General features: G+C 47.0%; 1 protein-coding gene across 5 annotated transcripts in view; it reads left to right on the forward strand.

Annotated features, from left to right (window-relative positions):
- The window catches only part of hook3 (hook microtubule-tethering protein 3), a 61,623-nt gene that overhangs the window by 15,683 nt on the left and 30,611 nt on the right, over nt 1–15,329 (forward strand). For all 5 annotated transcript variants that reach the window (XR_006083999.1, XR_006083997.1, XR_006083998.1 and 2 more), the window contains exons 2-6: nt 9,812–9,897; nt 10,263–10,335; nt 10,449–10,632; nt 13,237–13,304; nt 13,642–13,704. Coding sequence is in view for 2 of the 5 variants with exons in the window: in XM_042326401.1 (XP_042182335.1) it covers nt 9,812–9,897; nt 10,263–10,335; nt 10,449–10,632; nt 13,237–13,304; nt 13,642–13,704 (474 nt within the window). In the remaining 3 variants the exon portion in view is untranslated. The remainder of the gene's footprint in view (nt 1–9,811; nt 9,898–10,262; nt 10,336–10,448; nt 10,633–13,236; nt 13,305–13,641; nt 13,705–15,329) is intronic.

Here is a 15,329-nt window from a genome sequence, read left to right on the forward strand (position 1 = left end):
TATATCACAGTGTGTCTGTGTTGACTAGACAGCAGTAGTGGTCTATATCATAGTGTGTCTGTGTTGACTAGACAGCAGTAGTGGTCTATATCATAGTGTGTCTGTGTTGACTAGACAGCAGTAGTGGTCTATATCACAGTGTGTCTGTGTTGACTAGACAGCAGTAATGGCCTATATCACAGTGTGTCTGTGTTGACTAGACAGCAGTAGAAAACTGAAAAAAGGAATGGCAAAATGAACCTGTAAAGTTGTTCTGTGTTGTGCTTTTCTCACAGCTCAGATCAGTCTTACAACAGAGGACATTGAGCAATACTCTCCGATACTGACACACCAGTAACCTATCCTCTGCAGTGAGGTCAGTCTGTATTCTATGTATAGATCTTCATTCCAACTTAGTGTGCCTATCCCATGACTCATAATAAGTATCGATTTATAAACTTGATATTTTAAATGCAAGAGAGCCTTAACAAAGCCTATAAGATTAAATGTTAGTTTCAAACGGGGGGGAGATTATACTTTGTGTATGGTATTACCGTTTTACTTGGTAGGGTATAACCTACCAGTTGGAGACATTCATTTCAGGATAGAGGTGTGTCTGTTTTTATGTGGCTGTAATTATGCCATTGGTCATGGCACCTCCTTGTCTGGTCACCTCCTCTGCTGAGTTCAGTGGTAAGGCTGCCAAGATGGTGCTGTATTGGACAGCAGCTGTCTTACAGGCTCCTGACCAATTCTGCTTCTATCTCCGGCATCATTTCTTATGACGGAAAACAGCTACTGAGCATCACTAACCTCAATTTGGATGAAGATTTCTACTTCAATGAGTCAGCAGCTCTGGACGTTCTACTTACTCCGGACCAGGCCCTAATTCCGGGGTCTGTTTACTCCGGACCAGGCCCTAATTCCAGGGTCTGTTTACTCCGGACCAGGCCCTAATTCCGGGGTCTGTTTACTCCGGACCAGGCCCTAATTCCGGGGTCTGTTTACTCCGGACCAGGCCCTAATTCCGGGGTCTGTTTACTCCGGACCAGGCCCTAATTCCGGGGTCTGTTTACTCCGGACCAGGCCCTAATTCCGGGTCTGTTTACTCCGGACCAGGCCCTAATCCCGGGTCTGTTTACTCCGGACCAGGCCCTAATTCCCGGGGTCTGTTTACTCCGGACCAGGCCCTAATTCCGGGGTCTGTTTACTCCGGACCAGGCCCTAATTCCGGGGTCTGTTTACTCCGGACCAGGCCCTAATTCCGGGGTCTGTTTACTCCGGACCAGGCCCTAATTCCGGGGTCTGTTTACTCCAGACCAGGCCCTAATTCCCGGGTCTGTTTACTCCGGACCAGGCCCTAATTCCCCGGGTCTGTTTACTCCGGACCAGGCCCTAATTCCCGGGTCTGTTTACTCCGGACCAGGCCCTAATTCCGGGGTCTGTTTACTCCGGACCAGGCCCTAATTCCGGGGTCTGTTTACTCCGGACCAGGCCCTAATTCCGGGGTCTGTTTACTCCGGACCAGGCCCTAATTCCGGGGTCTGTTTACTCCGGACCAGGCCCTAATCCCAGGTCTGTTTACTCCGGACCAGGCCCTAATTCCGGGGTCTGTTTACTCCGACCAGGCCCTAATTCCGGGGTCTGTTTACTCCGGACCAGGCCCTAATCCCCGGGTCTGCTAACTCCGGACCAGGCCCTAATCCCCGGGTCTGCTAACTCCGGACCAGGCCCTAATCCCCGGGCCTGCTAACTCCGGACCAGGCCCTAATCCCCAGGCCTGCTAACTCCGGACCAGGCCCTAATCAAAGTTTGGAACCACAAAGACTCTTCCTAGAGCTGCCTGGCTGGCCAAACTGAGCAATCGGGGGAGAAGGGCCTTGGGACCACCCAGATGGGACCACCATCTCTGCAGCACTCCAACAATCAGGTCTTTACATTAGAGTGGCCAGATGGAAGCCAGTCCTCAGTAAAAGGCACATGACAGCTTGCTTGGAGTTTGCCGAAAGGCACCTGAAGGACTCTCAGAGCATGAGAAACAAGATTTTCTGGTCTGATGAAAACAAGATTGAACTCTTTGGCCTGAATGCCAAGCGTCACATCTGGAGGAACGCAGGGACAGCTCATCACCTGGACAATACCATCCCAACGGTGAAGCATGGCAGCTGCAGGGACTTGGAGAATAGTCAGGTTCGAGGGAAAGATGAATAGAGCAAAGTACAAAGATGAAAACCTGCTCCAGAGTGCTCAGGACCTCAGACTGGGGCGAAGGTTCACCTTCCAGCAGGACAACGGCACACAGTCAAGACAACGCAGGAGTGGCTTCGTGACAAGTTTCTGAATGTCCTTAGAGTGTCCCAGCCAGAACCCGGACTTGAGCCTTATCAAACATCTCTGGAGAGACCTGAAAATAGCTGTGCAGCGACGCTCCCCATCCAACCTGACAGAGCTTGAGAGGATTGGGAGAACATCCCCAAATACAGCTGTGCCAAGCTTGTAGCATCATACCCAAGAAGACTTGAGGCTGTAATCACTACCAAAGGTGCTTCAACCAAGTAATGAGTGAAGGGTCTATTTAAAAATATAAAAAAAGTTTGCATAAAACTATTTAATCTATTTTAGAATAAGGCTGTAGCGTAGCAATGTCAAAGTGAAGGGGTCTGAATACTTTAAGTGAGAATTATTTTAATTGAGCTCATCACTAAGATAAGGACCCTGGGACTGAACACCTCTTTTTTTTTTGCAACTGGATCCTGGAATTCCTGCCGGGCCGTCCCCAGGTGGTGAAGGTAGGCAACAATACATCCGCCATGCTGACCCTCAACATCACACTCGACTCCAACACCATCATTAAGTTTGCTGACAACACGACTGGTAGGCCTGATCACCAACAATGATGAGACAGGCTATAGGGAGGTCGTCAGTGACCTGGCAGTGTGGTGTCAGGACAACAACCTCAACGTCAGTGTGGTGTCAGGACAACAACCTCAACGTCAGTGTGGTGTCAGGACAACAACCTCAACGTCAGTGTGGTGTCAGGACAACAACCTCAACGTCCAGTGTGGTGTCAGGACAACAACCTCTCCCTCAACGTCAGTGTGGTGTCAGGACAACAACCTCAACGTCAGTGTGGTGTCAGGACAACAACCTCAACGTCAGTGTGGTGTCAGGACAACAACCTCAACATCAGTGTGGTGTCAGGACAACAACCTCAACGTCAGTGTGGTGTCAGGACAACAACCTCTCCCTCAACGTCAGTGTGGTGTCAGGACAACAACCTCAAACGTCAGTGTGGTGTCAGGACAACAACCTCTCCTCAACGTCAGTGTGGTGTCAGGACAACAACCTCTCCCTCAACGGACAACAACCTCAGTGTGGTGTCAGGACAACAACCTCTCCCTCAACGTCAGTGTGGTGTCAGGACAACAACCTCTCCCTCAACGTCAGTGTGGTGTCAGGACAACAACCTCTCCCTCAACGTCAGTGTGGTGTCAGGACAACAACCTCTCCCTCAACATCAAGGACAACATCCGTGTGGTGTCAGGACAACAACCTCTCCCTCAACGTCAGTGTGGTGTCAGTACAACAACCTCTCCCTCAACATCAGTGTGGTGTCAGGACAACAACCTCTCCCTCAACGTCAGTGTGGTGTCAGGACAACAACCTCTCCCTCAACGTCAGTGTGGTGTCAGGACAACAACCTCTCCCTCAACGTCAGTGTGGTGTCAGGACAACAACCTCAACGTCAGTGTGGTGTCAGGACAACAACCTCAACGTCAGTGTGGTGTCAGGACAACAACCTCTCCCTCAACGTCAGTGTGGTGTCAGGACAACAACCTCTCCCTCAACGTCAGTGTGGTATCAGGACAACAACCTCTCCTCAACGTCAGTGTGGTGTCAGGACAACAACCTCTCCTCAACGTCAGTGTGGTGTCAGGGCAACAACCTCTCCCTCAACGTCAGTGTGGTGTCAGGACAACAACCTCTCCCTCAACGTCAGTGTGGTGTCAGGACAACAACCTCTCCCTCAACGTCAGTGTGGTGTCAGGACAACAACCTCTCCCTCAACGTCAGTGTGGTGTCAGGACAACAACCTCTCCCTCAACGTCAGTGTGGTGTCAGGACAACAACCTCTCCCTCAACGTCAGTGTGGTGTCAGGACAACAACCTCTCCCTCAACGTCAGTGTGGTGTCAGGACAACAACCTCAACGTGTGGTGTCAGGACAACAACCTCTCCCTCAACGTCAGTGTGGTGTCAGGACAACAACCTCTGTGGTGTCAGGACAACGTCAGTGTGGTGTCAGGACAACAACCTCAACGTCAGTGTGGTGTCAGGACAACAACCTCAGTGTGGTGTCAGGACAACAACCTCAACGTCAGTGTGGTGTCAGGACAACAACCTCAACGTCAGTGTGGTGTCAGGACAACAACCTCAACGTCAGTGTGGTGTCAGGACAACAACCTCTCCCTCAACGCCAGTGTGGTGTCAGGACAACAACCTCAACGTCAGTGTGGTGTCAGGACAACCTCTCCCTCAACGTCAGTGTGGTGTCAGGACAACAACCTCAACGTCAGTGTGGTGTCAGGACAACAACCTCAACGTCAGTGTGGTGTCAGGACAACAACCTCTCCCTCAACGTCAGTGTGGTGTCAGGTGTCAGGACAACAACCTCAACGTCAGTGTGGTGTCAGGACAACAACCTCAACGTCAGTGTGGTGTCAGGACAACAACCTCTCCCTCAACGTCAGTGTGGTGTCAGGACAACAACCTCAACGTCAGTGTGGTGTCAGGGCAACAACCTCTCCCTCAACGTCAGTGTGGTGTCAGGGCAACAACCTCTCCCTCAACGTCAGTGTGGTGTCAGGACAACAACCTCTCCCTCAACGTCAGTGTGGTGTCAGGACAACAACCTCTCCCTCAACGTCAGCAAGACAAAGGAGATAGTCGTGGACTACAGAAAACGGAGGGCAGAGTCATGGCACAGTAGGCTATTTACTGTGTGTTGATTGACAACTGAACAGCAAGTGTTGACTCGTTTTATAAAAGGTATCAAACTGAATAAAGTCGATCTCTTATTAGCCCTTTGCCATTCCTAAATCAATCAGCTTGGTTATTATGTCCATGTTATCCCTTCAGAACAAGTGAACCAAATGATTTCTTAGGTTTCATAAGATGTCGGGGCTTGTCCCAGACAGTCTCGTCAGTCAGTGAGAGAGACGTTCATTTTGGCTCCATAATTCGCATAGGCTACTGGTAGACCGAGGCTTTGTGACGATTATCTGCAGATCAGTTATGAAGAGGGTGAATCATCACTGCAGGAACAATAGGGAGGCATAGGTAGAGCCTCATTCTGGTCCAAATATGTTTTTATTGACCTTTTTAAGTAGGGAATCAACTAAATATGTTGAATAGTAGAAAGAGGAGGAAGGGAAGCGCTACTAAGGTACGCAATAGTACATTGTGGTAGACAGAAGGTGCTCTTTGGTCAAAGAAAAACCCAACTTAGACAGGAAGCAAACCAAAATGTGCTGCAAAAACAAAAACCGCTAAATCAGATTTTTGTTTTTCAAGAAATCAAGTGGGGAGAGGCAACTAAAGGTGTTGACTCTTCACATCTATCAAGACAACAGGAGCACTGGGCCAGACACTCTTAAATAGAACCTGGACCAGCACAGGTGAAACACCTTCCCACTAACGAGATGGACAAGCCAGCACAGGTGTAAGACAAACTGACTAACGAGGTGACACCAATCGGGTGCGCCCTACGTGCTAACGTCCAAACCTCAAAACATAAATGGAAAAACCAAAGCCTGTCACACTTTCCTCCTTCAGGCAACACATTTGACATTTTTTAAAAGTCTCTAACTTTTCAAAATGATTCCACCAATCTGATAACCCCTCAAAGTGGATGCCAGTGACAAACTCTACCACAAAGTGGCAGAATGATATCATGATTATTTTCATCAATCCACTGGGTATTAAAGCTGCAATATGTTACCATGCCAAATTCACATTGACAGATCTATTACACATATTTATATCTCATTGAGAGCCAGTCTAAGAAGCGGTAGATCTGTTCTGTGTGTGCTATTTCTATGCTTCCTGTCCTTAAAGTTTCATCTTTGCATCTTTTACTTTTGTTTTTTCTACACCAGCTTCAAACAGCTGGTTTATAGCCAACCATTCGTTACTCATTGTGTATTTATTCCTTTTGTGTTATTATTTTTTATATTTTTCTCTCTGCATTGTGGGTAAGGACCTGTAAGTAAGCATTTCACTGTTAGTCTACACCTGTTGTTTACCAAGGACCCTTCAGTCAGCATTTCACTGTTAGTCTACACCTGTTGTTTACCAAGGACCCATCAGTCAGCATTTCCCTGTTAGTCTACACCTGTTGTTTACCAAGGACCCATCAGTCAGCATTACACTGTTAGTCTATACCTGTTGTTTACCAAGGACCCATCAGTCAGCATTACACTGTTAGTCTACACCTGTTGTTTACCAAGGACCCATCAGTCAGCATTACACTGTTAGTCTACACCTGTTGTTTACCAAGGACCCTTCAGTCAGCATTTCACTGTTAGTCTACACCTGTTGTTTACCAAGGACCCTTCAGTCAGCATTTCACTGTTAGTCTACACCTGTTGTTTACCAAGGACCCATCAGTCAGCATTTCACTGTTAGTCTACACCTGTTGTTTACCAAGGACCCTTCAGTCAGCATTTCACTGTTAGTCTACACCTGTTGTTTACCAAGGACCCTTCAGTCAGCATTTCACTGTTAGTCTACACCTGTTGTTTACCAAGGACCCTTCAGTCAGCATTACACTGTTAGTCTACACCTGTTGTTTACCAAGGACCCTTCAGTCAGCATTTCCTGTTAGTCTACACCTGTTGTTTACCAAGGACCCGTCAGTCAGCATTACACTGTTAGTCTACACCTGTTGTTTACCAAGGACCCTTCAGTCAGCATTTCACTGTTAGTCTACACCTGTTGTTTACCAAGGACCCTTCAGTCAGCATTTCACTGTTAGTCTACACCTGTTGTTTACCAAGGACCCATCAGTCAGCATTACACTGTTAGTCTACACCTGTTGTTTACCAAGGACCCATCAGTCAGCATTACACTGTTAGTCTACACCTGTTGTTTACCAAGGACCCATCAGTCAGCATTACACTGTTAGTCTACACCTGTTGTTTACCAAGCCATGTGATTTGATTTCACTATGGAACCCTATTCCTTATATTTTTTAACATTTATTTTACCTTTATTTTACTAGGCAAGTCATTTAAGAACAAATTCTTATTTTCAATGACGGCCTTGGAACAGTGGGTTAACTGCCTGTTCAGGGGCAGAACGACAGATTTGTACCTTGTCAGCTCGGGTATTCGAACTTGCAACCTTTCGGTTACTAGTCCAACGCTCCAACCACTAGGCTACCTGCCGCCTCTACACTCTAATCACTAGGCTACCTGCCTCCTCTACACTCTAACCACTAGGCTACCTGCTGCCTCTACACTCTAACCACCCGGCTACCCTGATCACACATGAGCATGGTGCCTGCCATGACCAGAGGTGTAAAGTACTTAAGTAAAAATACTTTAAAGTATTACTTAAGTAGTTTTTGGGGGTATCTGTACTTTACTATTTTATATTTTTGCCAACTTTTACTTCACTACATTCCTAAAGAAAATAATGTTATTTTTTACTCCATACATTTTCCCTGATACCCAAAAGTACTCGTTACATTTTGAATGCTTAGCAGGACAGGAAAATGGTCAAATTTACACACTTGTCAAGAAAACATTCCTGGTCATCCCTACTGCCTCTGATCTGGAGGACTCACTAAACAGAGAACATCCCTGGTCATCCCTACTGCCTCTGATCTGGAGGACTAACTAAACAGAGAACATCCCTACTGCCTCTGATCTGGAGGACTCACTAAACAGAGAACATCCCTGGTCATCCCTACTGCCTCTGATCTGGAGGACTAACTAAACAGAGAACATCCCTACTGCCTCTGATCTGGAGGACTCACTAAACAGAGAACATCCCTGGTCATTCCTACTGCCTCTGATCTGGAGGCCTCACTAAACAGAGAACATCCCTGGTCATCCCTACTGCCTCTGATCTGGAGGACTCACTAAACAGAGAACATCCCTGGTCATCCTTACTGCCTCTGATCTGGAGGACTCACTAAACAGAGAACATCCCTGGTCATTCCTACTGCCTCTGATCTGGAGGCCTCACTAAACAGAGAACATCCCTGGTCATCCCTACTGCCTCTGATCTGGAGGACTCACTAAACAGAGAACATCCCTGGTCATCCCTACTGCCTCTGATCTGGAGGACTCACTAAACAGAGAACATCCCTGGTCATCCCTACTGCCTCTGATCTGGAGGACTCACTAAACAGAGAACATCCCTGGTCATCCCTACTGCCTCTGATCTGGCGGACTCACTAAACACTCATTCTTCATTTTAAAATTATGCCTGAGCGTTGGAGTGTGCCCCTGGCTATCCGTCAATATATAAAAATAAATAAATAAGTACCAATAATTATGCCGTCTGGTTTGCTTAATATGGTTTATACTTTTACTTTTGATACTTAGGTACATTTTAGTAATTACATTTACTTTTGATACTTGAGGTTATTTAAAACCAAATACTTTCACTTTTACTGAAGTCGTATTTCACTGGTTGACTTTCACTTTTACTTGATTCGTTTTCTATTAAGCGATCTTTACTTTTTCTCAAGTATGACCATTGAGTACTTTTTCTTGACATCCTATCTGACAGAGCAGCCGAGCCACAAGCAGGTCGCAGGCACATTGACGGGGAGTTTATCAACTCTACAGTCACATTCCTCTATTACTCGAGCTGGCGTCACGTGACCTGATGCTCTGAGATGGAAACTCATTTTGAGCCTCCATTATTTCAACACCAAGTCAGTGGAGAGCCTGTGAAACCAGACTGCTACTAGACAGACAGACAGAGAAGGGGTGAACGAGTGGGAGAGGACAGGAGAGTAGACTCACAGCTGTGTTTTTCTAGGACTCCGCAGAGGGCTGTGGTAGCTATCTACTGAAGGAGGTGGAAGGAACAGGACCACGTGACACCTCCATCTGGGCGCTGGCAACACTGCTGATTAGAGAGAGAGAGAGAGAGAGAGAGAGAGAGAGAGAGAGAGAGAGCTTACTAATGTCCTGTGAAAGTCAGAGTGGGCTCAAACTAAGGAAGTTGGGAATGTACAGTGGCCATGTGAGGAATGAATAAGGGCGAGGGCTAGGTGATGATGGATACGACTTAAGGTGTGGGTATCTCTTTTTATTTATTTTTTTACCCCTTTTTGCTTCCCAAATTCATGGTATCCAATTGTTAGTTACAGTCTTGTCTCATCGCCGCAACTCCCCTACGGACTCGGGAGAGGCGAAGGTCGAGAGCCGCGTGTCCTCTGAAACACAACCCAACCAAACCACACTGCTTCTTGACACAATGCCCACTTAACCTGGAAGCCAGCCGCACCAATGTGTCGGAGGAAACACCGTACACCTGGCGACCGTGTCCGCGTGCACTGCGCCCGGCCCGCCACAAGGGGTCGCTAGTGCGCGATGGGACAAGAACATCCCTGCCGGCAAAACCCTCCCCCTAACCCGGACGACACTGGGATAATTGTGCGCCGCCCCTTGGGTCTCCCGGTCGCGGCCGGCTGCGACAGAGCCTGGACTTGAACCCAGAATCTCTAGTGGCACAGCTAGGTGTGGGTATCTCTGTAATATTTCATAGTGGGAAATGATTGTTTTTCTAAATTGTCCTTTTTTTACATCTAGATCCAGACGTTTGGATTGGAGGCACCATGCAAAACAGTGGACGATCTCACAAGTGGAGTTGTCATGGCCCAGGCCCTACAGAAAATGTAAGTGTCAATTTCTATATATATATATTTTTTTTTAACTGCTGGAAATAAGTTTTGTGAAACCATTAAGCCAGGCGTTGTTGCCAGGCGTTGTTGCCAGGCGTTGTTGCCAGGCGTTGTTGCCAGGCGTTGTTGCCAGGCGTTGTTGCCAGGCATTTTGTTGCCAGGCGTTGTTGCCAGGCGTTGTTGCCAGGCGTTGTTGCCAGGCGTTGTTGCCAGGCGTTGTTGCCAGGCGTTGTTGCCAGGCGTTATTGCCAGGCATTATTGCCAGGCGTTGTTGCCAGGCGTTGTTGCCAGGCATTATTGCCAGGCGTTGTTGCTGTGTCTTCCTCCTGTATGTGACCACTTACCTTTCTCTCCTCCAGAGACATTGTGTATTTCACTGACAACTGGATCAGTAGGATCAAGCCTGAGGTGGGAGATAACTGGCGGCTAAAGGTATGATGATGATGATGGTTTTAATACACTGTCTTTATGTGTTGCTGCCATCTGCTCTAAAGCCCTTGTCAGTGCCACAGTCCCAATGTCACATCTTCCCTCCTCCTTTTCAGATCAGTAATCTAAAGAAGGTGTTGAAAGGTATACTGGACTACAACCAGGAGGTCCTTCAACAGCAGATCAATGACTTCACCCTGCCAGACATCAACCTGATAGGAGAACACTCAGACGCTGCAGAGCTGGGCAGGATGCTGCAACTCATACTAGGCTGTGCTGTCAACTGTGAGCAGAAACAAGGTCTGTCGGTCGGCTCAGCATGGGCTAAGATGTCTCTATAGGCTGTCTCTGTTGTGTCTCTGAAGAAGCGCTCATGATTGTTACTATTGGTTGTTATTGTGCACGGCCCGGGTCCTCGAGCCTGGACGGGGCACGGCCCGGTCCTCGAGTCTAAACCCAGTGTGTTCAACTCTTTCACGACAAGGTCCAGAGCCTGCTGGTTTTCTGTTCTACTTGATAATTAATTGCACCCACCTGGTGTCCCAGGTCTAAATCAGTCCCTGATTAGAGAAGAATCCCCCACCTGGTGTCCCAGGTCTAAATCAGTCCCTGATTAGAGAAGAATCCCCCACCTGGTGTCCCAGGTCTAAATCAGGCCCTGATTAGATGGGAATCCCCCACCTGGTGTCCCAGGTCTAAATCAGGCCCTGATTAGATGGGAATCACCCACCTGGTGTCCCAGGTCTAAATAAGTCCCTGACTAGAGGGGCCTGGTGTCCCAGGTCTAAATCAGTCCCTGATTAGAGGGGAATCACCCACCTGGTGTCCCAGGTCTAAATCAGTCCCTGATTAGAGGGGAATCCCCCACCTGGTGTCCCAGGTCTAAATCAGTCCCTGATTAGAGGGGAATCACCCACCTGGTGTCCCAGGTCTAAATCAGTCCCTGATTAGAGGGGAATCACCCACCTGGTGTCCCAGGTCTAAAGCAGGCCCTGATTAGAGGGGAATGACCAACCTGGTGTCCCAGGTCTAAATCAGTCCCTGATTAGAGGGGAATCACCCACCTGGTGTCCCAGGTCTAAATCAGGCCCTGATTAGAGGGGAATCACCCACCTGGTGACCCAGGTCTAAATCAGGCCCTGATTAGATGGGAATCACCCACCTGGTGTCCCAGGTCTAAATCAGGCCCTGATTAGATGGGAATCACCCACCTGGTGTCCCAGGTCTAAATCAGGCCCTGATTAGATGGGAATCACCCACCTGGTGTCCCAGGTCTAAATAAGTCCCTGACTAGAGGGGCCTGGTGTCCCAGGTCTAAATCAGTCCCTGATTAGAGGGGAATCCCCCACCTGGTGTCCCAGGTCTAAACCAGTCCCTGATTAGAGGGGAATCACCCACCTGGTGTCCCAGGTCTAAACCAGTCCCTGATTAGAGGGGAATCACCCACCTGGTGTCCCAGGTCTAAACCAGTCCCTGAATAGAGGGGAACAATGAAAACAATGCGGTGGAACTGGCTGTGAGGTCCAGAGTTGAGGTTTGAAGGGTCTAGACAGTGTCCAGAGTTGAGGTTTGAAGGGTCTAGACAGTGTCCAGAGTTGAGGTTTGAAGGGTCTAGACAGTATCCAGAGTTGAGGTTTGAAGGGTCTAGACCGTGTCCAGAGTTGAGGTTTGAAGGGTCTAGACCGTGTCCAGAGTTGAGGTTTGAAGGGTCTAGACAGTGTCCAGAGTTGAGGTTTGAAGGGTCTAGACAGTATCCAGAGTTGAGGTTTGAAGGGTCTAGACAGTGTCCAGAGTTGAGGTTTGAAGGGTCTAGACCGTGTCCAGAGTTGAGGTTTGAAGGGTCTAGACAGTGTCCAGAGTTGAGGTTTGAAGGGTCTAGACAGTGTCCAGAGTTGAGGTTTGAAGGGTCTAGACCGTGTCCAGAGTTGAGGTTTGAAGGGTCTAGACCGTGTCCAGAGTTGAGGTTTGAAGGGTCTAGACCGTGTCCAGAGTTGAGGTTTGAAGGGTCTAGACAGTGTCCAGAGTTGAGGTTTGAAGGGTCTAGACAGTGTCCAGAGTTGAGGTTTGAAGGGTCTAGACAGTGTCCAGAGTTGAGGTTTGAAGGGTCTAGACAGTGTCCAGAGTTGAGGTTTTGAAGGGTCTAGACAGTGTCCAGAGTTGAGGTTTTGAAGGGTCTAGACAGTGTCCAGAGATGAGGTTTTAAGGGTCTAGACAGTAGACAGAGTTGAGGTTTGAAGGGTCTAGACAGTGTCCAGAGTTGAGGTTTTGAAGGGTCTAGACAGTAGACAGAGTTGAGGTTTTGAAGGGTCTAGACAGTGTCCAGAGTTGAGGTTTGAAGGGTCTAGACAGTGTCCAGAGTTGAGGTTTGAAGGGTCTAGACAGTATCCAGAGTTGATGTTTGAAGGGTCTAGACAGTGTCCAGAGTTGAGGTTTGAAGGGTCTAGACAGTGTCCAGAGTTGAGGTTTGAAGGGTCTAGACAGTGTCCAGAGTTGAGGTTTGAAGGGTCTTTGTGTCCAGAGTTGAGGTTTGAAGGGTCTAGACAGTATCCAGAGTTGATGTTTGAAGGGTCTAGACAGTGTCCAGAGTTGAGGTTTGAAGGGTCTAGACAGTGTCCAGAGTTGATGTTTGAAGGGTCTAGACAGTGTCCAGAGTTGAGGTTTGAAGGGTCTAGACAGTGTCCAGAGTTGAGGTTTGAAGGGTCTAGACAGTGTCCAGAGTTGAGGTTTGAAGGGTCTAGACAGTGTCCAGAGTTCAGTTGAGGATGTGTTTTAAGATGACTTACAGTTTCTCTTCAACATTCAACATCTCAAGGCTTCGTCACGCTCAGTTGTTGTCATGGTGTATCTGAGCTTCTTAGACTGAACATGTAGTCATTCACTCTGTCTCTCTCTCTGCCCTTCTAGAGAACATCCAGACCATAATGATGCTGGAGGAATCTGTTCAACATGTTGTCATGACAGCAATTCAAGAGGTAGGCCTTTGAAAGGACTTTGTGCTTGACTCGAGATGCATTTCCTGCATCCTCATATGACACGTACTACACTGTGTAGGGTCTCCATGTGTTGTAACTGATGACATCACACTGTGTAGGGTCTCCATGTGTTCTAACTGATGACATCACACTGTGTAGGGTCTCCATGTGTTGTAACTGATGACATCAAACTGTGTAGGGTCTCCATGTGTTGTAACTGATGACATCAAACTGTGTAGGGTCTCCATGTGTTCTAACTGATGACATCACACTGTGTAGGGTCTCCATGTGTTCTAACTGATGACATCACACTGTGTATTGTCTCCATGTTTTGTAGCTGATGAGCAAAGAGTGCCCAGTTATTGGAGGAAATGAATCGTACGCTGACATCGATAGACAGGTAAGATGATACGATGTTCCAGAGAATGTTTATATCTTAAGAACTACCCATCCCGGATCCGGGAGAATTGTCATCAACTACACTAATCAGCATAGCTCAACGGTCAAAAAATATTACTAGAAAATATTCATATTCGTGAAATATAGTGAAACACAGCTTAGCCTTTTGTTAATCACCCTGTCATCTCAGATTTTGAAATGATGCTTTACAGCCAAAGCAAGACAAGCGTTTGTGTAAGTTTATCGATAGCCTAGCATAGCATTATGTCCAGCTAGCAGCAGGAAGCTTGGTCACGAAAATCAGAAAAGCATTCAAATTAATCGTTTACCATTGATGATCTTCGGGTGTTTTCACTGACGAGACTCCCAGTTAGACAGCAAATGTTCCTTTCGTTCCATAAATTATTTTTATACCCAAAATACCTCCGTTTGTTGGTCACATTATGTTCAGAAATCCACCGGTCACAACAACAGCAATTTTTTTTCAAATTATATCCATAATATCGACAGAAACATGGCAAACGTTTTTTATAATCAAGCCTCAAGGTCTTTTTCAAATATCTATTCGATAATATATCAACCGGGACAATTGGCTTTTCACTAGGAGCAAGAGCAAAAATGACTACCTCTGTCTTTTACGCAAGAATCACTCTGAGAGCCCTCAGCTGGCCACTTACGCAATGTAGTCGTTTACGCTCATTCTTCAACATAAAGACGTGAAACTACGTCAAAATGCTGTAGACACCTTAGGGAATACGTAGAAAAAGGAATCTGGTTGTTATCACTTTCAATGGCCAATAGGGGTGCATAGGAAGACACCGGTTTCAAAATAAGAGGCACTTCCTGATTGGATTTTCCTCAGGGTTTCGCCTGCAATATCAGTTCTGTTATACTCACAGACAATATTTTGACAGTTTTGGAAACTTTAGAAAGTTTTCTATCCTAAGCTGTCAATTATATGCATATTCTAGCATCGGGTCCTGAGAAATAGGCGGTTTACTTTGGGAACGTTATTTTTCCCAAAATAAAAATAGTGCCCCCTAGTTTCAAGAGGTTATTAATACAGCGGCTAGAAATAGTATGTGAACCCTCTGGAAAAGTGGTCATCAAATTTGATCTCATCTTCACAGTCTGCTTAAACTGATAACACAATTGTATTTTTCTCGTCTATATTGGATATATCATTTAAACATTCACAGTGTAGGTTGGAAAAATTATGTGAACCCCCTAGGCTAATGACTTCTCCAAAAGCTAATTGGAGTCAGGAGTCAGCTAACCTGGAGTCCAATCAATGAGACGAGATTGGAGATGTTGGTTAGAGCTGACTTTCTCTATAAAAAAACACTCACAAAATGTTGAGTTTGCTATTCACAAGAAGCATTGCCTGATGTGAACCATGCCTCGAACAAAATAGATCTCAAAAGACCTACGATTAAGAATTGTTGACTTGCATAAAGCTGGAAAGGTTTACAAAAGTATCTCTAAAATCCTAGATGTTCATCAGTCCATGGTAAGACAAATTGTCTCTAAATGGAGAAAGTCCAGCACTGTTGCTACTCTCCCTAAGAGTGGCCTTCCTGCAAAGATGACTGCAAGAGCACAGCGCAGAATGTTCAATGAGGTTAA

This window comes from Oncorhynchus tshawytscha, linkage group LG09 (genome assembly GCF_018296145.1).
Source record: "Oncorhynchus tshawytscha isolate Ot180627B linkage group LG09, Otsh_v2.0, whole genome shotgun sequence".
Classification (NCBI taxonomy): Eukaryota; Metazoa; Chordata; class Actinopteri; order Salmoniformes; family Salmonidae; genus Oncorhynchus; species Oncorhynchus tshawytscha.